This window comes from Heptranchias perlo, chromosome 28 (genome assembly GCF_035084215.1).
Source record: "Heptranchias perlo isolate sHepPer1 chromosome 28, sHepPer1.hap1, whole genome shotgun sequence".
NCBI lineage: Eukaryota > Metazoa > Chordata > Chondrichthyes > Hexanchiformes > Hexanchidae > Heptranchias > Heptranchias perlo.
The window spans coordinates 27,518,455-27,543,834 of record NC_090352.1 but is presented as its reverse complement, the minus strand read 5'-3'; the positions used below and the strand labels follow the sequence as shown (position 1 = coordinate 27,543,834).

The window sequence follows — 25,380 nt, the reverse complement described above, 5'->3', positions numbered from 1 at the left end:
TATCCCTTTGGACTCTGGCCATCACAACTGCAGGTGGACAAGATTTAATGAAGTGTTCTGTATGTCTATAAATAAACTGCAATGCTGCAGAAGAGACAGTGACTCAGATTGAGGGAGAGAATCTGTATTCAGTATTTTAGTCTGGTGGTTAAACAAGCCCCTACTTTTAATCCATCTTCCTCTAGTCCTTTAGGCCTCTCTATAATGGACTTTAATCCCTGCCTGATCAAGCCCTAGGCAGTCTGGTTTCTGAGCCAGCTACTGGGCATGGATAATGGTTCAGGGTAATTCTCACAACTTCCACCCGCCCCTGGTTTCTTCCCTCCTGGGAAAGGCTGCCACTACTCCCCAATCCAAATAACACAGCCAGCATGGGAATTGCCTTAAAAAAATTAAAAGCAAGTAGCCAGTCTAAGCCACCGTAGTCAATGCTTACACTGACAGAGTTTGTGAAGACCACAAGCTCTCAATCACATAAAATACATCAAAATAAAATGCATTTTCGATTTCAAACAATAGTGAACTGGAAAATGTTCTAAAGTTGTCCAACAGATCTTCAGTCCCACTTTACATGGGGCACCATTATGTAGCTACAGAAAAGTCATTCCCTTCCAGTGATTTAGAACAGCAAATGTACATAATTTGAATGCTCTAAAAAAAAAGCACAAAAACATTTGAAAAGGTGGTTCTGAACCATCTGAACACTTGTGTGAAATGAATAAACTGCCTTAGATTGTTAAGAGGGTCCCTGGTAAATTAGAGAGGTTATTATACTGTTATACAACTAAAAATTGCATATTTAAGTGTTTACAGAGGTGAAGGAGCAGCAAAGCAATAAGAATGGAAGCCAATCAGTGTTGCACACAGAATGCGAATGTGGAGAATAGAGAAGTCAGAATGGCAGCGAATGGTGAACCATCTGATATTATGAAAAGGGATAATTCATTACAATAGCATACAGATGGTCCAGAATGAATGTTAAGTGGAGATGAGAATTGGAGGTGAGACGTTGCATCTGGAATAAATGTCAGCTTATATTTTGGCTGCCACTGATTAGGAAAGATTACTTAAAGCCTGAAGTACAGTTGGAAAAATAAAGTTCAACTGGATACTTTTACTGTATATAATGCAATGTAATCATACAAATATTGCATTTTATTTATCCATCAAAAATATAATCTATATGCATGCTTGAGGATCTACATTATAAATCAGTTTGAGCTTATAATTCTCTAATTGTGCGGTACCCAATATCTACCGCACAATTAGAGAATTTTAAAACGTTATCGCTATAATTTACATCTAGTCTACAGCACAGAAACAGGCCATTCCACCCAACTGGTCTATGCCGACATTTGTGCCCCATACGAGCCTCCTCTCACCCCTCTTAATAGTAATTTATTGTTCTAACAAGCCTACTAAGATTAGGAACGGAAGAAAGAATACCAGTCATGTGAATCTTAAAAAGAGCCAAAGAAAACAATGGGCTCACTTACAAAACAATGCAGATTTAATTCTGTGTTTTGGACATCCTTTTTAAAAAAAATATACATCAGCATGATATGAAATAAGTTTCAATGCTGATTATTAACTAGAATTTGTAAAATGCAGAATCCAATAAAATGAAATTTCTACTACCATCATTATCCCAATACAAAAAATGTTACCTGATTATTGAAAAAAATATTTCAGCACCATGTCAAAATGTAATCAAGAGGGCTAATTCTCTGAAACGTGTCAGCATTCATTGATTAGAAAATGATTAATATTGTATTGATTAGCAACCACGTTGTTTTGCAGACTCTAAATAAACCAGTCAAGACAACAAAACTTCTGAATCTGTTGCAATTCTATACAGAGATTACAGCACAAGACTCAACTTTAATTTGAGAACCCCATTTTTAGGGGCAGAATGAATGTAAAGTGAAGATATAAAATTGAACAGGTTATTGTTATGTGAAGTTCTAAAACAGGATCACCATATCCAAAGTACAAACTAGAGAAATGGAAAAACCACCTTTTGAACAGAATGGGATTGTCAGCACTGTGAAAATGAGCAAATATGCATCAGTTAAACTAAACATACATATACTGGTTAATTAACTGGTAAATCCCTCAGCTTTGATATGAAGCAAGATGGAGTCTCACCTGTCAGCCATTTGGGGGATGACATAATGCCCATTTTTGTGATCTGTGGAAAAAGGAGAATAAAAACATCAGTGTAGTGCTAATAAACCACAAAGGGGCATGGCCTACATCAGAAGAGAGATTGCTCGGCTCTTAACTCAAGTAAACAATCCTTAGAGGAATATTCCAGGCTTTAGGTTCAGTGGAAAGCAAACAGTATTTCCCAGTGCTATAAAAGTACATATAATCCCATTAGAAATCAAAATAGGACTTTAAAATAGATTGCAGAGTAGATTTTTCTTTAATTTTTTTTTGAAGATGTGTAGTGTATTTACCTTAAGATTTTGTAAGATGTTGCAATTTTTAAGATGTTACACTGTATTCACCCTTGTTGCAAGATGCTGTACAAAATTTAGGTAAATAAAGGTTGTTTTGCACGAGACCAGCCTTAATTTTTGTCGGGATGATTGCTTCCCATTTTACAGAAATTCTGGTTTCAGCGCAATTTGCCAGGAATGTCCCAAGCGGTTGCAATTAAGCAGTTTCCACTATATATGGTTACATTGGCCACATTTACTGCAGTATACAGAAGCCAAGTGATATGAATTTGATATTTAAAAAACTAAATTCTCAGATGTGTGCAATGCAAGTGAAGCAGTATCTACTGTACATCTTTCGTTGCCCTGAGAAGGTTCTGATGGGCCTTCTTAGTGCCAATGAAGGAACAGCGGTAAATGTCTAAACCAGGACGGCAACTTGAAAGGGAACTTAGAAGTAATGGCACTCCCATGATCATGCTGCTTTTGTCTTTCTTGGAGGTAGAGGTCATGGGGCCGAGAGGTGCTGTGGAAGTAGCCTTGGCCGGTTGCTGCAGTGCCTCTAGTGGACAGTATGTACTCCAGCCAGTGTTACAATGGGTGGGGGGGTAGAAATTTCAAGTCTAATACTAGGGCTATCAATCAAGTAGAATAATCTGTCCTGGATGGCCAAGCTTGAGTGTTGTTGCAGCTACAAAATCCAGGCAACTGACAAGTCTTCCATCATGCTCTTGATGAGCCTTGTAGATGGTGAAGAGGCTTTGAAGGGTCAGAACGTGAGCCATTCATCACACAGAGTACTCTGTTGTTATATCCTGACGCAGCTTTATATAGCATTACAAACCAGATATTAGACATTTTTTGCATCATATTGCCTCTCCGAGTAAGACCAATTAAGTTAGTGCCAACTTATAAACAGTTTGGTATTTTAGCCCAAACCCCATGAGGAACTACATTGAGACTGCCAAATCATTATTTAGTACTTTCTAGAACCAGCAGAGACTAATTTCAAGAGAGTCTGGAATAATTTAAATGCAGATCCAAGAGGTGAAAGTATAGTGGGCTAATCCACTGTATCACTTTGTCCTCTCCACTTCTCGTGATGTTTTTAATGTTACATGTTATTCTATTATTTTAGGATTGCAACGCACTACTGGAAAGAAATTAATGCTAAGCCCTGATCTGGATAACAGTCTACAGTAGCGCAACAATGAACAGAACTAGTAACTGTGGAAAAAACAAGCCTCTTGCATGAGGCAGACTCATCTATATTATCTACAACTCACCCATTCATCATGTTTGCATAGCTTGGTGGCAATAATAGCAAATAGGGATCCAATGTTACAGCTAGCAGATGAAAATGTTGTTGGCACAATTCAGTAAACATAACATTTGAATGCCAAAATGTGAACGTAATGGATAAAGGGAGAATGTAAGTATTCCATAAAATGAGTGCCGAGGAACATCACAGGATGTAACAAAATTCTAGGATTTGGAGAATTTTTTATCCTCACTGCTTACGAGATCATGAAAACCCTTTGGTCGTGTTGCAGCATTGCAATATGGCTTTTGCTAGCTCCAAATCTCCAGCATAGGGAAATACTAAGTTTGGACAAAAGAAGTGAACAGGTGTGGTGATTTAGTTCTTTGAAGACCAGCATTGCTGGTTGGGTGGTGGGAGGAAAGAGAAATAATTTGAATCTAAATTACTCTCACTGAGGCTATACGTTTCAATATTTTCCTCCAATAAACTGCAAAATATCTGATACCCATTACAAAAAAGCAGCTTTTCCTCCTATCCCCTTACCCAATCTAAATGCCTATGAGTCTGAAAGCTGGGGGGAAAAAAACTCAGTTGACATTTACAGCAGTTTGCTGGCACTGGAAAAGGATAGCACCGCATTGTGTCCTGGATGCGAATCCTGAAGCAGTTAACTGTACGAAGTGCCATAACGTTCTTGCAGCATATCAGGGATGCTGTTTCAGCTAAACATTGAGGTGGTCTGAAACTTGAACAATGCATCTTGAGAATGTACATGGACTATCATGTACTTGAGAACTGTCTATAGAGGTTATACAGGATATGCTGCAGAAGTATGAAAAATACCATAGAAATGACATGGCCACAATTTCACAAATCAGCCACCAAAGTGAGGTCATTTGCATAATAGTTTTCATATTCAATTATCCCCTCCAATAGTTCTATTTACAATTACACATTTTTTGTAAAAGCCTCATCTGAAAGTTTGTGTTTACAAGTTATATTCATTAGTCATTTTTAGGTTGGGGAAGAGGGGAATTTGGCCACCTCACAGGATACAAGCAAAAGAACCCCACTACAGCTAATAGCAGAGGCACCTTTTGTATCCCACTTGTATTTATTCAGTGGCCATATTCACAGTAAAAACAGAATTAAATTTCAGCGGAGTCATCCAACTTTGCAGAAATCACTTACCTGGCCTCCGTCCACAAAGGTAAAATGCCAACCTATCTGTAAGTTCATACTGACACTCCACCAGCCTGTCAGCGAGTTCATGGTGATTTGCTTGCCTACCATGGTTAAAGAATAAGGATCACAATTCAGCCACAGAGGTGAGAACAAGAATTCAGCCTATCTTATGGTCACTTAGCTCTAGATTCAGTACCTTAGATACACACAACAGGCCTATGATTTTAATTTTAGACATTAAAAAATATATATAAATAAGGTTGCATTTAGGATACGAGATGAATTGTCATGCAGCACTAATCAAACTACCTTTTGTACAAGAATTTAAAAGATACCATGAATGCTGAAAATCTGAATCATCAAAATGCTGGACATGCAGAATCAGCATCTGAAAGGAGGATGGGTTAATTTCAGATGTAACGCACATTGTTAACCTATCTTCCTTTTCCAGATGGTGACTGACCTGTTGCACATTTAATGTTTTTGCTCCTTCATACAGTTGTGGGCTAATAGGCAAATTAGGTTCCTGCCCTCACGTGAAAGATATCTGGTCACCGGGTTGGTGGGGGGAAAGTGGGTGTCTGCCAGCAACGACATCAGGGCGGTCAGCCAGTATTGTGGATTGGAAAGGGGGGGGGGGAAATCCCCCAATCACCATCCGGGGGGAGTCCGCTATCGGGTGGGGGGCGGCCGATCGCGGAGGGGTCCCATCAGCCAGGTGAGCTTGATGGGCCTGAATAAAGCACTCCTGCTCCCCCCGAGCACTGCAATAAAGGCACTCACCTCATGGATCCGGCCCTTTCTGCCTACTTTCACCTGACCTGAATCGGAAGTGATGGGAAACCCGAAAAGGTACAGTTAAATTCATTTAAGTTTTCCAAAACACAAAATATTAAGTACCTCAAGTATTTCAATGAGGTACATTACCCCTTTAAATATTGGCCTGCCACCTTTAAGTGGGGGCGTGATATAGTGGTGTCTGCTGTCCACGTGCATACAAACCTGCCTGGTTAAACCCAGAAGTAGGCACATTGGAGCCAGGTTGCGGTTCCATTCCAAATATCTACTATTTTTACTGCCTACCCACCCCCAACCCACCCGTTCTTAGGGGTTAAAATTATCCCCATGATCTTTTCAAGGTACTTTTACACTATTTCAGGACTGTGGCCTCTGTACAGTGCTCTCCTGATTTTACACCAACAATGGTCACTGAAAGTGCCCTGGCTCTGATTTTATTTGGAGACCCATGTAGAGCAGTTCCATGCTACATATCAAAAGCTGGCTCTCATCCAGATGGTAGAACTGTACAACCACATTTTCATGGTATAAACAAATCTAGGCCCCAGGAGTTCTGCACCCCTACATCATAAGTGTCTTTAAAATGATTTACACAAGGTCCTTGTAGACAGAACACGAGACTTTCACTCTGGAAAACTTTTTAAAAGAGTACACTAAATGGATTTTCACCATGTATGTTGGAGATCTGCTGCATTAAACATTGGCTTTTGTATTGAAAGTGCTGATGGCTATATTAAGTGTGAATGAACAACTGGATGCCTATGGCATTGGTTTCTCTTTTAAAACCAGTAACATTTTCAGGTGCACAAAACTAGTACTCAGTTGAGCTTGTATTGATAACATGTATAATTTTATCACATCAAATCAGTATGCATTCACTTAAGCAAGTGCCATGAACAAAAAATTTGGAAATTTAAACTATCAAAATTTCATGAGGGCAACCTACATCAATCTTTCATAATAAAGCTTTCATTTTACTGAACTACTCCCATAGCAAAGGCATTAAACAGAGCATAAATATCAAAATATGCACAACAGTATATGTCCTCACCAGAAATATGGGTTTCTATGAAACAAACCAGGTGTAAAACCTAGCACAGTTATTGCTTCCCCACATCTTTTAACTCAGCTGCCAGAACAGTGACTAAGTCCGCCCCATAAAAAGTACAATGCATATGCAGCAGTAATACAAATGAAACAAGAGTGTATAAAATGACTGAGGGTATTTTCTCCCCACTGACCTGGCATAGTCTATGGGAGTTCTGCCATTAACATCAGGAGCTCCAGGATCTGCACCATAAACAACCAGAAGTTCAGCCTGGTGTATTTGTCCTGCTTTAGCAGCCACATGCAAGGGAGTGGTACCTTTTTCCTGAGGAACAGAACATTTTAAATATTTAACAAACAAGTTTCAAGTACTCCAGCTTACTTATAGAACTGTTCCATTTATAATGCAGCAGCATTTCACAAGCATGGTTGGCACAGCAGTTCAAACATGGCTGCCAGCACGCCACCATCCCATGAAGCATTTATTGCAATAATACATCACAGTACCTTACACATGTGGCTGAGTGCCAATGAGTTTGAACATTCTCAATGCAGCTCCTAGAGGGTAGGTCCCCAGTATAAAATAGACTATAATTTGAAACAAATTAGTGCTGAATTCTGTCAACCAGATACCACACGGATAGCTGATGCATAGGTGGAAATGTCACATCTGATGTAAGGAGAGCTTTACTGAGATTTGAATTAAGGCATATTGTTGGGGCTAAGTAGGGGCAGCTTTGGCCTGTATCTAACTGCTGTACCGTAACTAGGAAAGTATTCCGTTCACAATCAGTGACAGTCACCTCGATAAACACAAAAGTTCACCAAAAGATATTGACACAAACAAAAAAGGAGCTTCCCTGATGGTTCAGTGGTAAATGCATTGCATGATATGATACAACGTCGTAAAGACCAATAAAGTTGCAGAGTTGATTTTAGGTGCTGTGTTGGCCAATCTTAGCCAGAGCAGTATTAGCGGCCACTGCAACTGGTTTTAGAGTCCCCATGAAGGAAGTAGGATGAAATGGTGGGAGGGGGTTAATGCACTGCCTGAAAGGGTAGCAGAAGCAGATTCAATAATAACATTCAAACGGGAATTTGATAAATACTTGTAGGGGAAAAATTTGCAGGGCTATGGGGAAAAGGGCAGGGGAGAGGGACAGCTCTTTCACAGAGCTGGCACAGGCATGACTGGCCAAATGGCCTCCTTCTGTACTGTATCAAGATACTAGAGAGATAAAATGGAAAACTGCAAATGCTAGAAACAAAACCAGAAAATGTAATGCAGGTTAATCATCTGAAAGAGAAAAGTTAACATTTTGGATGGGACCCATCATCAGAATGGTTCTCTCTCCCTGGTGCTTACTGGCCCTCTGTGCATTTCTTAATTAATAGGGATTATGAAATGTTCTGAATTATGGAAAACATATTCCAGAATGAACCTTACCGGATGAAAGAAATTGGCCTGTGCTCCCAGGGACAGTAGCCTGAGACATGTCTCCAGATTCCCTGTCCTCACACTGGAGTGCAGTTGCTGATGTAAGACAAAAGAATACAAATGTTAGCCAAAATTATGGTAAGACAATTCAATGACAACATTTTACACACAATTTAGAAGAGTCAGAGGGTTCATGTAATGTGTTCTTCAATGTCTCTAAATTAGGATTTACTTTTGTAATTTTAGTTATATATCCAATTCCACCAACTGCTGGAACTCACTTTCAAATTTATTTAAATTAGGACCAATAGGACTAAACAATAATGAACTGGCCTAGACCCCATTGGCCCTTCCAGATTTAACTATCTTTAAGACTTTTGCTCAATTCTAGCCCAGACTGAAATTTTCATGCAATCACTCAATGGCTGCAAGAATCCTACATAAAATTAATTTGAACTGTTTCAACTCAATTCTCAGTGGGCATGGATCACAAGCACAAGGCCATCCACAATTTGACACTTATTGCCACTCAATTGATCAATGGATCAGAAGCCACAAGGGTAGCCTTTGTGAAAAATGATACACTGCTGCAGCAGGCAATGCTTTTGGAGGTTGGGAATAAGGCAACTGTGACAGAGAAGAGGAAGCCTTGCTTTCTATCTGACTCAAGATGTGTGACCTGGGGAGATCTCAATGACAGAACTGTGTGCCACAAGAAATAATGCATCCCCTTCCCCAGCACTAATATTGTTCAGACTAGGTGCAAAACTATCTAATAAAAAATAAACTGAGAAAGTCAACAACTCTTAAAAAGGTCAATAGGGTGGTACTGCAGAATGGTAATTGTGGGTTTATGCTTCTGATTGTCCCCAAGAACAGATTCTGATCTCAGGTAAAAGGTGCACAACACAGGCTAAATGCTTTCCCACAAAGAGAAAAAAGAAACAAATACACTGTTTTCAGAATTCTCTGATAATACCACCATTTACATCTCTATTTTAGTCAAATCAGGAAGGATTTATGATGCTGAACCTTCTGCATATTCCATTTGGATAACTCTTTCCACTTCCACATTTGAAGCCAGAATTTTATTAAAAATTACTAGATCCAGTAGCTCCTTTTTATGTTATATCTGGGAGCACAGTTTCTCCACCCTTAAGAATTGCCTCCTTATTGTCATGAATCATACCATGCAGCAGCATGGAATATATATATATATATATATATATATATATACATTCCATACGTGTATACACACACATTTTGTCAATATTTCACTATCTGCATTCAGTATCCACAATTTCCTGATAACCAGATTAAATGACTTTAGTATTTAAAATTCAGATGCTGTACTACCTCTAATTTACCAAAAAGAAAATGCACAATTCCTTTATATTTTGCTAATGAGGGTCAGCACTTCTTACTCACGAGGTTAGGAGGTTAGCCTCACCAGTGAAATGTAAATAAAAATAATACATTTCATTTATTCTGCCTCTACATAACATTAAACCTATACACATGCCCTAGTTACAGGGCTAACTGGGCAACTATTTAAAGACTGGTAAAACCTTTTCCAGTAAATTAAGGTATTTTCCTGTGCCTCACAAATTCATCTCGTGATAGTCTAATAACAGAGTAACGGCATTTTAATGAGACCTGCAGCCTTCAGCAAGGTCTACTGCCATTTGCCGGAGCAGAATGGCAATGCAATTTTTATAGAATGCCCCAGGGCATGCTATACCTTGCAATACTTATGCTTGCAATTCTGTTGCTATGAAAAGTCTTCTTCCAAAGACCTGAAGGTGAAATTGAAGTAAACAACAAGATAAAGATGGATGTCAGAAGACTACCAACCTTTATGTGGGTTTCTGGGAGTTCCGCTAGTGACTACAAAATATTGTTCCAATAACCGCACAGAGCATGTGCAGCATGGTGATGTGCTTTATCTATCTGCCACTTGGGTCTTTTTGAAAGACACAAAAGCTACTAGAACTAGAATCAAAGCAGTCAAAGAGTTCTCTTCATCCCCTTTACCTCTTATGTTGTCTCTATCTCCTGCAAGTTCAATTCTGTGGTGCCAGCAACCCTCCAAAAACTCACCCAAGGGATCATTCTTCATGTGCAAGGCCCGACATGCAGGGTATTTGATTATGGATGAGAATATCATAGATGGGCCACAGAACAGCAATCAGGAGCAAGGACCTGGCTGTTATTTTTTTCTTTTTAAAACCCTTCCCTAGTTGAGGCCAACTGTAGTGCTTAACAAAGCTAAATGCTCATCAAAACCAACTGCCAACACAGATTTGCAAAGAAAAAAATAGGAGAATTGTCCACCCAACAGACTATTTTAAGGGATGTGATATCTTAACTGACAATATCTAATTGCCAATCTCCTCTGATATTCAAATTTAGTATAAATTCTAAAAGATATTAATTTTGTCATCATTATGCTATTAGAGCTGCAAATAAGACCTTGTTCAAGGTACCTCACCTTACTCAGGTCTTTTGTGGTAACACCATCATCATCACGACAAGGCAGTTTGTGGACAAATGCCAACATCTGATACTTGGCTCGTATGAATTCTGCCTTTGTGGGACTGCAGTTTTTAAAAAAACATAAAAAGGCACATTTTAACAATGCAATAACAGCAGTCTCAGTAAGTCTACAGGCAATTCCACATGATCGGTTACAACGTCAGACCCATCACTACCACATTAATGACTGTAAACCCCGGCAGCACTTTAATATGGATTTAATTTTAGAACTCACAATTACTCTATTTCAAAGGCAACAGGGAGAGGTTTTTGTCAGCAATTAATCTTATTTATCTGTTAGTGAAAATTCCAAAACAACAGTATGAAATTCCTATAAATGAGACCCATGTAATAATGAGATCTTAGTCTCGATACGATGAAGCTTCAGTGTAAATTGTAGACATTCTAGAATCTTCATTTAAAAATATTAAATTGCTGTATGAACCAATCTGATAAATAGCTTTCTGTAACCAATCAAATCATAGAATCGTCAAATCATAGAAAGTTACGACTCAGAAGGAGGCCATTTGGCCCATCGTGTCCGTGCCGGCTGAAAAAGAGCTATCCAGCCTAATCCCACTTTCCAGCACTTGGTCCGTAGCCCTGTACGTTACGGCAGTTTAAGTGCTCATCCATGTACTTTTCAAATGAGTTCAGGGTTTCTGCCTCTGCCAGCCTTTCAGGCAGCGAGTTCCAGACCCCCACCATCCTCTGGGTGAAAAAGTTTCTCCTCAGCTCCCCTCTAATCCTTCTACCAATTACTTTAAATCTATGTCCCGTAGCCACTGACCCCTCCGCTAAGGGAAATAGATTCTCCCTATCCACTCTCTCTACGCCCCTCATAATTTTGTACACCTCAATTAAATCTCCCTTCAGCCTCCTGTGTTCTAAAGAAAACTCCTCCAGCCTATCCGATCTTTTCTCATAGCTAAAATTCTCCAGCCCTGGCAACATCCTCGTAAATCTCCTCTGTACCTTCAATTGCAAAATTTGTCATGGTAGGATAAGAACTCTCAATCTCTGGGATGCTAATCCAGTATCAACCACTACATTACCATGTCCATTCCTTGTACGGTCTGTGTACATGTAATTCCATTACTGCAGCCTCATATTTTTTAAAGTGAACAGTACTCACTGTACTTTATCCTGAGGGTTTGGTTTACGCCGTCCACTTTGCACTTGGGCTGGATCAAGCAGTGAGTGTTCCCAGATGGAGTTGGCTCCATTACTTGCTAGGGTCTGTACCATCTAAAACGAGGTGGAATGAAGATGACCATCATTTAGAAATTATTTCTAAAGATAATGATACCTTTGTGGCAGATTATCCATTAACTTGTTGCGCTAAAATACTTCAGTCTGGTGATGTACAATATTACCAGTATCAGAAACTTTAGAAGTGATCAGGTATGGATGTACCGATATATCAACATGCTGAACCTGGGCAACGCAGCAAGAATTCTCACCCACAAATTTGGTCACCACGCAGCAAATTCTTGAGATTAGTAGCGTACCCTAGCTTGTCTTTAAATCTTGCCAAGTTACCCTGCATCAGTTCCCAGCAGGAGGTTATAGAGTGGCATTGGCAGAGGCATAGAAGCAGTCTGGTTGAACACCATCTAAGTGGGGAATGATACATGGCTGGGGAAATTCAAAATGTTCCACAGCATTTGGTGGTGGTGGCGGTGGTGCGAGAGAGGGAGGTATGAATACAGTGTAGAATGCTGATTTCATTAGCAGATGAACAGGTTACTGAAGCCTGGTTACTGCTGTCAGGTATTGTGTCAGTTCTGAGTCAGGTCTCTAGATGGAGCACCACACAGTACAACACAATGCTGATTCTTGGGCAGGCAGGAAAAGGAAGAATCTCGCATCACTATTTATCCAAGCATGAATCAAAATCCTTGCCAGCCCCGGGAAAAAGTCAGCTCAAATCATTTGTATCCCAATCTCACTCCCTTTCCTCCCCTGCAAAAAACAAGATTTTTTTTTAAAAAAAAGATCCAGTGGGAGAGGGTTAGGGAGAGAACCGCAACAAGGAACAGAAACAAGATAGTGGATTGATACAAGAAATTAGACTGACTAATCCTTCCCGTTTGAAAACTACAAAATACAATAGGCCACTTTAATTAAGCAATCATGATTAAACAAAAAATTCTTATTCAACAATTTAGGTACAACCTAAAGTTCACATTACATTTAAAACACACTAGATAACTCGTTTTCAGCAAAGAAAAAAAGATATTAGCCAGGATTTTGTCAAGAATAAAATACATTGAAAAAGATGGGGAAACCCATCTGAATGATTTGAATGATATCTACTTTATATTGCAGAACTGTTTCTATTTGAAGCAATGTTGCAATTTGCTGGAGTTTCCCCATGTTCTAGAATTCATTCCATTTATGTTGTGTGCACTGACAGCACTTGCATCCAAATGCAAGTGCAGTTGATTCAAAGTTAGAATTGCAACCTTCATTTTCCAACTGCAGAACTTCCCTGATGTGGGGGGGGGGGGGGGGGGGGGAGATTGGTAACTATCCAGATATTGAAGAGACACATTGTTACCCTGCAGTCTTCCCCACCTTAGACACCTTCTGGAATGGGATAGGGTGCAGGGGAAGGAGAGAATTTAGAAAAATCAATGTGGAGAGTTTCATTTAGATAAAGTGCTTCATTTCAAACAGGTACTGTTTTAGACTCTTATGCTCCAGATTCTTTATTTTCTGAATAGAGATGAAATTAATAAACATTCAAAGAATGTATAGACAAAAAAGTATGTCAATCCTGTATTAACTCACATGTAGGCTGCATATTTTTTGAAGAAAATATTCAGTTTAAGGTGGAAGTTTAGTGTGCAGCCAATACATAAGGGCAACGTGGATGGACATCAATACAGTATTCCTCAATCATAGTGGTTTGATTTTTAAAATGGGGTCTGAAAACCCCATTTTTCAGAAATTCCAGCCTACAGCAAAAAAAAGTCACTAGAAGCATTTCCTCCTTTTCCATTCATTTCCACTATAAATTATTTCATAAATCCTTAACATACCCTCGAAAAGATTGTGAATCTTCCCCCGGTTCCCAGAAAATGCAAAACAGAATGTCTAATTAGTAAGACCACATAGTAAATGAACAAGGCCATTAAATATCTAGTCTCTACAGTAAATTGATGGGTTACAAAGAAGGGGGGGGGGGAATTTCTCCTCAATTTCCCATCTCCAATCCTTACAGGACTTGAATTCTACAATATTTCTATAAATATCTCACTTCCTTACGTACTTTCTGCTTCTCATCCATTCTTAATCTTGCATTTTGATGATCACTATCAGTTTTTAGAAGCCTCTTTGAAGTTGTACGGTCACAGCATTCTCACTATAAATCTGCTGGAACATTTGAGTACAATAAGCAGGCTCAACTTGAATAGAATTTTGGGCTTGCACATACAGTAACATCCAATTCTGTTTCTCAACCACACAGACTCCATAGTTGCAGGTGTACTATCCGACGACCTGTCAATCATGAAGCCATCCTGTTTGGCTCATCCATGCCTCTGGATCCAACTCCATCAACCTCCCACGCTGCCCACTCAGAACTGCAACCAGGAGCCAAGATTTCAACCCCACCATTGCTAAGACTATCTTCTTCCACTAAAAGATCCCTTCCTTCTCCAGTCTGATGCAAAGATTCTTATCCATACCTTCATCACCTTGAAGATGGATTTTTCAAAAGCTTTCCTCTGCAGTGTCCTCACCTCCACCCTTCACAAACTTCAACTAATTGAAATCACTGCTGCCCAAGGCCTCACCTGCATAAAATTCTGCACAGATAGTGCTCTGGTCCTTGCCCATCTCGGCTGGCTCCTTGCCCTCCAGCAAATAGATTGCAAAATCCTCGTCTTAGTTTTCGAATCCATCCATAGCCCCATTCCATTCTGTTTGGGACACTTCTCCAGTCACATGTTGCAGCCCATACCTTCTGATCCTAGGACATTAGATTACTGTTCGTTCTCTTCCCTACCTCAAAAAAAAACATGGAAGGCAAACCTTTCAGCCATTGTGCTTCTGTCTTCTGGATTTCTCTTTCAAATTCATTTCACATTGCTACTTCTCAACCTTCACCTTGCATTTGGTCTCCTCCCCTATCCATCTCAAGCTCCTACACCTCATCAATGTTCACTGTTTTCTCTTGTAAACTGTTCAGCCCTAACTTGAGAAATGCTGAATAAATGCAAGGTGTACTTTTCTAATCTCATTCGGAATGATTTTTGAATGCATTGCCACAATTTCCCAAAACAATTTCAACAAGTGGATTTTTGAGGCGCTGGCTGGCCTTCCTCATCTATTTGGTGCAGAGCAGTGCTCAAAGAGTTCATCTTCTGCTGCAATGTGCCATTTAATGGTTTGCACAGCAATCCAATTTCTACAAGGCATCTGAAATATATTCACAAGGACAAGGACAACATTGCCATCGATAAAAGCTCTTAGCAGTTGGAAAGATCTTAAATTATACTTTTGTTGAGCTTTTTTTTAAAAAAAGTTCTTGAAAATATGCAGATTAGATTCAATATATTAACTAGCAAGTAAGCCTTCTCAGTTGACTAGAGTGGTGCCAAAGTTGCAGCAAAAAGCCCAGCTTTTGCATTTCAAAAATGCTCTTTAGATATAAAGCAGCCGACAACCCATTAAAAAGAATATGATCTGACAAATTATTTCTCTTTCCCTACCAACCCGAACAATTTTGGTAAATCAATTCTAATTTAAAGTCATTTATTTCTCCTTATTGTCCTTTCTAGCGGTTACAAGCTTCACTATATTATGAAATACTTCAGAACCAAAAACCACACATCTAATTTACTTGTAAAACTCGAGCGAATATTTCAGTTGTGAACACAAGCGTACAACCCTATACAATCTGGCACAGTGGGTTGTATTACAAAAATATTCCAGGAAGAACCACCATTGGGTAAGGTACCAGAGGGCGGACCGGTACCGGTGGAACCTTATCCCAGAATAAGTCACCTCCTTCAGAAAAAAAATAAATGGTATGAATGATCATTGCATACACCTTCCACTGTGACACTGCATTACTATTCGATCTTTACTCCATCAGAGGCCATTCTTTCAGTCAGCAACTCCCTTCTCTCCCAAACTGCTTCAACCTTGGTACCTTCTCCCCTGTTTAAAGCCTTCTATAATTCCTCAATATAAAATTTACTCAAAGAATTTAGGACTGCTTCTTTGCATGTTTAATCTCATGTAGGAACATAGGAACAGAGGAACAGGAGTAGGCCATTCAGCCCCTCGTGCCTGCTCTGCCATTTGATAAGATCATGGCTGATCTGTGATCTAACTCCATATACCTGCCTTTGGCCCATATCCCTTAATACCTTTGGTTGCCAAAAAACTATATCTCAGATTTAAATTTAGCAATTGAGCTAGTATCAATTGCCGTTTGCGGAAGAGAGTTCCAAACTTCTACCACCCTTTGTGTGTAGAAATGTTTTCTAATCTCGCTCCTGAAAGGTCTGGCTCTAATTTTTAGACTGTGCCCCCTACTCCTAAAATCCCCAACCAGCGGAAATAGTTTCTCTCTATCCACCCTATCTGTTCCCCTTAATATCTTATAAACTTTGATCAGATCACCCCTTAACCTTCGAAACTCCAGAGAATACAATCCCAATTTGTGTAATCTCTCCTCGTAACTTAACCCTTGAAGTCCGGGTATCATTCTAGTAAACCTATGCTGCACTCCCTCCAAGGCCAATATGTCCTTCCGAAGGTACGGTGCCCAGAACTGCTCACAGTACTCCAGGTGCGGTCTAACCAGGGTTTTGTATAGCTGCAGCATAACTTCTGCCCCCTTGTACTCTAGTCCTCTAGATATAAAGGCCAGCATTCCATTTGCCTTCTTGATTATTTTCTGCACCTGTTCATGACACTTCAATGATCTATGTACCTGAACCCCTAAGTCCCTTTGGACATCCACAGTTTTTAACTTTTTACCATTTAGAAAGTACCCTGTTCTATCCTTTTTTGATCCAAAGTGGATGACCTCACATTTGTCTACATTGAATTCCATTTGCCACAGTTTTGCCCATTCACCTAATCTATCAATATCGCTTTGTAATTTTATGTTGTCATCTACACTGCTTACAATGCCACCAACCTTTGTGTCATCGGCAAACTTAGATATGAGACTTTCTATGCCTTCATCTAAGTCATTAATAAATATTGTGAATAATTGAGGCCCCAAGACAGATCCCTGCGTGACTTCACTAGTCACATCCTGCCAATGTGAGTACCTTCCCATTATCCCTACTCCCTATTGCCTTTCGCTCAGCCAACCTCCTAACCAAGTCCGTACTTCTCCCTCGATTCCAAGGGCTTCTATCTTAGCTAACAGTCTCTTATGCGGGACCTTATCAAATGCCTTCTGGAAGTCCATATAAATAACATCCATTGATATTCCCCTGTCCACTACTTTAGTCACCTCTTCAAAAAATTCAAATCAGGTTTGTCAGGCACGACCTACCTTTCACAAATCCATGCTGGCTCTCTGATTAACTGAAAATTCTCGAGGTGTTCAGTCACCCTATCCTTAATTATAGACTCCAGCATTTTCCCCACAACAGATGTTAGGCTAACTGGTCTATAATTCCACGGTTTCCCTCTCTCTCCTTTCTTAAAAAGCGGAGTGACATGTGCAATTTTCCAATCTAGAGGGACAGTTCCTGAATCTAGAGAACTTTGAAAGATTATAGTTAGAGCGTCCGCAATGTGCTCACCTACTTCCTTTAAAACCCTGGGATGGAAACCATCTGGTCCTGGGGATTTGTCACTCTTTAGTGCTATTATTTTCTTCATTACTGTTGTTTTACTTATGTTAATTTTATCGAGTCCCTGTCCCCGATTCAATAGAAGTTTTCTTGGGATTTCCAGCATGCTATCCTCTTTTTCGACTGTAAATACTGACGCAAAGTAATTATTCAACATGTCCGCCATTTCCCCATTGTCAATGACAATATCCCCACTTTCAGTTTTTAAGGGGCCAACACTGCTCCTGACCACCCTCTTTTTCCTAATATAATAATAAAAGTTCTTCGTATTGGTTTTGATATCCCTTGCGAGTTTCTTTTCATACTCTCAATATTTTGACTCGCAATAAACCTGATCAAACAATTCACTGTCAGAGGATGAATAATGGAGGGGGAAAGCTTACTCCCTTTGATAATTCAAGCAGCACCCCAGTAGGCATGATGAAAGCAAATCAGTCAGAAAGCAGCATCTACCCTAGGAAAACAGGAGAATGAAATCTTACTCTAAAATATGTCTGATTCATGGGTTCTTCATGAGCATTCAATTCACTATCTGTTTTTCCCCACTGGTATTACAGGATGCTAACTTTAAAACAGAACAAAACATAAGGCAAATCATAATGAAATAAACTCCAGGGTTATTCATCCAAAAACTGGTTACTTGTAAAGTTTCTTTGAAGGTGGAGGAAGGTACAAATCCCAGTTAATACACCTACTAAAAAAACTCTCAAAATATTTAGATTTAATTTAGTAAAAGTTTGCTAAATACATGGAGTTTACAATTGAAAATTCCACTAAGGTTAACAGCATCCATTATTGGCTTTTAAAATTATTTGCAATACGATATATTGAATAGAACCAAGGAAGGAAATTACAATTACAGTCTTGAGAAATATTGGCAACTGTTGAGTTATCAACATGTTGCAACCCAGAGAGGCAAGACAGGAACTTGTACTCGCGCTTGCAAATTCACATCTCTAATGAATCACTGGAGTGGAGAAGAGGAGACTCAGGTATTCAACATCTCTCATTATTCATTAACAACCACAAACTAAATTTACAACTGACCACTGAGCTCAATGATTATGGGATGATCAATCTAATTCGGACAAAAATTAAATATAGAATACCATTTACATTACGTTAGACACTCCAGTGGTCTTGCACTTGCAGAAAGTCAAGAAACAGAAATAAAATGATCCCTCCCTCAGAGATCCTGATTACAGTCATACATGTATGAAGAGGTCAAGTGCTGCAGAGCCTCAGGAGCCTAACCAGATTGATTAAAAATGTAATTAGAATACTACAGGAACAAGCTCCTGGACAACAATCATTCGGTCAAAAGGTCAATGCCATTAGACATCATAGAAAACGCAGAAGTGCATCAGCAGCCTTTGACCTGAGTGTTGCTGTCTTTTCTTGCTCTCGTGGAACATCTAGATACATGGTCCAACCACCACTACATCTGGTTAATTATCAATAGCATATTTGCTGCTACAAAGGTTAAAGTGTTAATGGCATAATTACATACAGTGCTTGTAACTCAAAATATCATAGTAAAAATCCATCTTCCCATCAGCAGAGCAAGTTATATATGTGCTGCTATGTTATTGCCAAGATCATTGTGCCTTTTTACAAGATTTATTTAACTGGCAATACTAAGTAGATGAACTAGCTTTTTATTCCAGTACTCTGCACAATACAGTCACAGACCAGGTAGCTATTTCATACAGAAAAACACTTGAGTTCTCAAAAGCATTCTCCAGAAAAATGACATTTTTAAAATCTGCCAAAAATGCTTCTACATTAACATTTGAATAGCATTTTAAAATACAACTACTGCATTTCAGAACAGAATTTGGAAAGTTTAGCATAGTGAGGAATAAATTACATATTCTTTTCCTACAGATGAAAAAAAACTCATGTTTATTAAGGAAATGCATGGGCATGCTCCTGAAGCATCTCTTGAAATGCAGTACAGAATTGTGGGATTATCCACACAGCTAGTCTCATTTCATGTACAGGTAACTGAAATCAAAAACATTCTGCAGTCAAACATGTCTCAGTAATTTCACTGTTAAGCAATGAATAGGAAGAACCTGGAAAATCCACCTCTGCCCAGACTTACTCGCACCAAGCAACATAGATAAGAACTTGAGAACTGTGGTGCAAAGCATCTTCCAAAAAATAAAACCCTTGAACCCTGTTATAGCTGGAATTTTCTCCAGTTCCAACTGTTACTTTTATAATACATATATATCTACGTATAAAGTAGTTTCCTCACACTTTCAACTGGTTACAATGTTACAAGATCTGCTCTGGCTGCAATGTGCACTAGGAGTTGAGTACAGCAGCAGTTAAAAGATTGAAGGGGTAATGAAGCAGGAAAATTACAGCAGCTGCCATTCTTTATGTACGCACCCAGAATGCGAGTGTCCACAGGACATACAACATTGGGGGCACCAGAGGGGAGATTGAGCCCACCAAGAATCCCCCCGCAACAAAAATAAAACTGTATACAGTGGAACAGAACACTTCTCAACGCTTATTTCCGAGTCACTTAATTTTCTGGCTCGAATTTTGGTTGGGATGAAGTCATACGCGAGGATAACCATGTATGCAAATACATCCACCATTGCCAAGTTCATGCTTAAATAGAAATTAGACTTTTTCCTTTTGTCCTTAGTAATTACAATTTTAAACATTTTATATGGAATTATATTACAATTTGAATAGCACCTTCTAAAAAACAAAACACCTGAGCCCTGAATGTGTAACAGCTGCCATTTTCTCCTGTTCCAACTGTTCTTTTATATACCACAGAAAAGCCGTAACAATGCTCTCTCTTTAACAAGGGGTCCTGCAGTCAGAGTTTCAGGAGCGAGGGAGGAAATTAAAAAGCAGGACTTCAAAAGGTAGTAATCTATGGATTACTCCCATTACATGCTAATGAGTTTAGGAATAGTAGGATAAGGAAGGTTAATGCTTGGCTGGAAAAATGGTGTAGGAGGGAGTGCTTCAGATTCCTGGGGCATTGGGAGCAGTTCTGGGGCAGGAGGGACCTGTACAATCCGGACAGGTTGCACCTCAACAGAGCTGGGACCAACGTTCTCGCGGGGAGGTTAACTAGTGCTGTGGGGGAGAGTTTAAACTAATTTGGCAGGGGGGGTAGGCACCAGAATAAAACATTAGAAAGGAGAAACAAAGTCTCTCCCAGTGCTCTGTGCACTAATAGCACTAGACTAAACAATAATTCAGAAATAGGAGGGATCAAACAGGGGGCAAGTGCGAGGCAGTCTAAGATGAGTTTGGAGTGCATGTGCGTAAATGCTTGCAGTGTGGTAAATAAGACTGGTGAGCTGCAGGTGCAAGTTGCCATATGGAACTATAATATAATGGCAATAACAGAGACATGGCTCAAAGAAGGGGACCATTAGGTATTTAATATTCCTGGCTACAGGGTATTCAGGAAAGATCGGGAAGGAAAGAAAGGAGTAGGGGAGTAGCAGTATTGATCAAAGAAACTATTGTAGCAATGGAAAGGGATGATATAGTTGAGGGGACAAAGACAGAATCCATTTGGTTAGAATTAAGGAATAGAGGAGCTATAAATAAAAACAGAAAACGCTGGAACTATGCAGCAAGTCAGGCAGCAGCTGTGGAGAAAGAAACAGAGTTAACGTTTCAGGTCGATGATCCTTCATCAGAACTGGAAAAAGTTGAAGATTAAACAGTTTTTAAGCGAGGAGCTTTTAAATAGAGGAGCTATTACGCTACTGGGTTTGTACTATAGGCCACCAAATAATGGGAAGGAAATAGAGGAGCAAATTTGCAGGCAAATTACAGTAAGATGCAAGAACTATACAGTAGTGATAACGAGGGACTTCAATTATCCCAATATAGACAGATAATAACAGTGTGAAGGGCAAAGTGGGGGGAGGAATTCCTGAAATGTATTCAAAAGAACTTTCTTGATAGTGTGTTTCCAGCCTAACGAGGAAAGAAACTGCTGGATCTAGTTCTGGGGAATGAAGTAAGGCAAGTGGAACATGTTGCAGCGAGGAAACATTTGGGGAACAGTGATCATAATATTAGGTTTAGAATAGTTATGGAAAAGGAACAATCAAATATGAAAATGATTAACTGGAGGAGGGCAAATTTCACTAAGTTAAAAAGGGATCTTGCCCAGTTGGATTGGAATCAAAAATTGGTAGGTCAAACAGTAATTGAACAATGGGAGGCCTTCAGGAAGGGATGGTTCGGGTACAGAGTAGACACATCCTGACGAGAGGGAAATGAAAGGCATCCAAAGCTAGAGCTCCCTGGATGCTTAAAGATATAGAGATTAAAATGAAACAGAAAAAAGGAGGCTTATGGCAAATGTAAGGTTCATAATATAGTAGAGAACCAAGCTAAATACAGGAAGTACAGAGGAGATCTAAAAAAGGGAATAAGAGGGGCAAAGAGATTGTATGAGAATAGATTAGTGGCTAACATAAAAGAGAACCCAAAAGTCTTTTATAAACATATATAGTGAAAAAGGGTAAACAAAGGAAGGATGGGACCGATTAGGGACAAAAGAGATCTTCTTGTGGAGGCAGAGGGCGTGGTTTAGGTACTAAATGAATACTTTGCATCGGTCTTCACTAGAGAAGAGGATGCTGCCAATGTAGCAGTAAGGTACGCGGTAGTAGCGATATTGGATAGGATAAAAATAGATAGAGGGCATACTTAAAAGGTTGTCAGTCCTCAAAGTAGAAAAGTCACCCGGTCCAGATGGGATGCATCCTACGTTACTGAGTGAAGTAAGGGTGGAAATTGCAGAGGCTCTGGCCACAATCTTCCAATCCTCCTTAGATATGGGGGCAGTGTCAGAGGACTGGAGGATTGCAAATGTTACACACTGTTCAAAAAAGGGGTGAGGAATAAACCTGGCAATTGCAGGCCTGTCAGCCTAATGTCGGTGGTGGGGAAAACATTGAGGCACAATAATCCGGGACAAAATTAATCGGCACTTGGAAAAGTATGGGTTAATAAATGAAAGTCAGCATGGATTTGTTAAAGGAAAATAGCGTTTGACTAACATGGAGTTCTTTGAAGAAGTAACGGAGAGGGTTGATGAGGGTAGTGCGGTTGATGTTGTGTATATGGACATTCAAAAAGCATATGAAGTACCACATAATAGACTTGTTAGCAAAATTAAAGCCCATGGGATTAAAGGGACAGTGGCAGCGAGAATACAAAATTGGCCAAGGGACAGAAAGCAGAGAGCAGTGGGGAACAGCTGTTCATCAGACTGGAGGGAAGTACACAGTGTTGTTCCCCAGAATTTGGTTTTAGGACTATTGCTCTTTTTGGTATATATTAATGACCTGGACTTGAGTATCCAGGGCATAATTTCAAAGTTTGCAGATGACACGAAACTCGGGAATAAAATGAACAATGTGGAGGATAATAAACTTCAGGAATACATGGACAGAATGGTGAAATTTAACACAGAAGTGTGACATGAAACATTTTGGTAGGACGAATGAGAAGAGGCAATATAAACTAAATGGTACAATTCTAAAGGGGGCACAGGAACAGAGACCTTGGAGGCATATGTACACAAATCTTTGAAGGTGGCAGGACAAGTTGAGAAGGCTGTTAAAAAAGCATATGGGATCCTGGGCTTTAATAATAGAGGCATAGAGTATAAAAGCAAGGAGGTTATGCTAAATCTTTCATAAAACACTGGTTAGGCCTCAGCTGGAAAACTGTGTTCAATTCTGGGCACCACACTTTAGAAAGGATGTCAAAGCCTTGGAGAGGGTGCAGAGGAGATTTACTAGAATGGTGCCAAGGACGAGGGACTTCAGTTATGTAGAGAGACTGGAGAAGCTGGGGTTGTTCTCCTTAGAGCAGAGATTTGATAGGAGAGGAGGTGTTCAAAATGATGAAGGATTTTGATGGAGCTAATAAGGAGACACTGTTTCCAGATTTATAGTGATTGGCAAAAGAACCAGAGGTGACATGAGGATTTTTTTTTAAATGCAGAAAGTTGTTATGATCTGGAATGCACTGCTTGGATGGGTGGTGGAAGCAGGTTCAATAATAACTTTCAAAAGGGAATTGGATAAATACTTGAAGGGAAAAAATTCACAGGGCTACAGGGAAAGAGCAGATGAGTGAGACTAATCAGACAGCTCTATCAAAGAGTTGGCACAGGCAAAATGGGCCGAATGGCCTCCTTCTGTGTTGTAACATACTATAATCTTTAATTGAAGAAATAAACCACAAAAAAAATACAAGATAGAGCCGGAACGGTTTTTATGAACTTGCACACTCAGGGGATAATCTTTGAAATTCATTCTTCTCATTAAACCTCTTCTGTGTCTTGCTTCATTGCCCAGCCAAGAAAATGGAGCATGGCCACCTGCTTTACACTTCTGCCATTCTTTTGAGGCTGGCTCTTAGCAAATTCATAAATTCCTATGTGGAAAGTACCTGACCATTGCTTGGTGGGTGCTGTTCAAACTTCATTACTGGGATCAAAGGCTCATTGGTAAAGGGAAATCATCAGCATTAACTTGTGTCCCACCACTCAGACACAGGGCATTGGCATATCAAAGTGATATACCATCAGATTTAATTCTTTTTCTAACTCCACAGACATTTGAAGGGCAAGAGTTAAACTTTTTCAGCTTTCAATTACGAGCTCACGTGATGCTTTAATCCCGACAGAAGTTCAAAGTTGGATAGCTCAAGAAAGTACATCCTTTAAAACTCTCTTTACTCGATAATCCCAGAAGTGAGAGTAGCTGTGACAACTCATGTGATCACACATTACTCACGTGTAACAGAGTTGGAGACCATGAGCTGTGCCGGAGATGTTTCACCATCGAAATGTGTCGACCAAGACTTCGATGAACACTGCAACATTCATCGCAAACTAGCACTCCACGGTTAATCGATGCCCAACCAGGATCTGTGCAGATTACAATATGTAATTAGTGGATATGTACTACTTCAATTAAAGAATGTCAGTTTTTGATGACAAGGTAAATGTAAAAGTTTAATCCTTGCTGAGCTGGTGAAACTGTATTAAGTTTACAGCCGGGGCAACTTACAGCCAACACAGATAGCAGTCATGAAAAAGACCAACATGCCCCACCCTTCCACTTTGCAGCTAGAGTACATTATCAAAAATATGAGAGGCTAAAGAATGAAGAGGAATAGGAAGAGACAAAACAAATAGAATTGTTTAAATTTTGTCCATGAGCAACACTACATAAGGTTATAAAATCTATTGTGCATTTCATGGCATAATGCTTGTCGTTACACAGCAGGATCTGACTTACCGTTCGCAATGCCACTGGAGATTTGCTAGACTTAAAAAAAAATAAATACAATGATACAGTCAGGATTTCTTGCTATTCAAGAGGCAGAGTTTTTCACATATGCCCACCACTCCTTCTCCCCACAGTGGAGCATTAGGTGCAGCAACATGGGCTATTAGCCACAAATACAGAAAAACTGCTGAGAGCGCTGGGGTAAAGTTTTACCTTTGTGGCTGAACAGCATGCAATTTTTTTTACATCTGGAGTTGTGACATCATAAGAAAATGAGCCTTATAAATAGATTCTTAGTCTTGGGGGCAGTAAAGGCCATCATGGTACAAGTCAATATTGTATTGTACATATTACAGTAAAGCAACTTGGGTTTTGTCAGCCTCTGGAAAGACCATCGCCTCGTGCAGAAAATTATGACTCGGCTGATTAATTCAAAAGGGAATTGGACCAATTTCCAAACCAGCAGATTTAACGGATATGGTTTGGGATTGGAAAATAGAACTTGGTGAGAGATCGTACTGCCTAT

General features: G+C 39.6%; 1 protein-coding gene across 3 annotated transcripts in view; it reads right to left on the bottom strand.

The window, feature by feature from the left end:
• git1 (G protein-coupled receptor kinase interacting ArfGAP 1) overlaps positions 1–25,380 on the bottom strand; it is a 157,082-nt gene that overhangs the window by 82,382 nt on the left and 49,320 nt on the right. For all 3 annotated transcript variants that reach the window (XM_068008268.1, XM_068008266.1, XM_068008267.1), the window contains exons 2-8: positions 24,357–24,490; positions 11,847–11,959; positions 10,668–10,773; positions 8,186–8,272; positions 6,933–7,063; positions 4,900–4,994; positions 2,149–2,191 (exon numbers count right to left, since the gene is read on the bottom strand). In XM_068008268.1, coding sequence (XP_067864369.1) covers positions 2,149–2,191; positions 4,900–4,994; positions 6,933–7,063; positions 8,186–8,272; positions 10,668–10,773; positions 11,847–11,959; positions 24,357–24,490 — 709 coding nt within the window. The remainder of the gene's footprint in view (positions 1–2,148; positions 2,192–4,899; positions 4,995–6,932; positions 7,064–8,185; positions 8,273–10,667; positions 10,774–11,846; positions 11,960–24,356; positions 24,491–25,380) is intronic.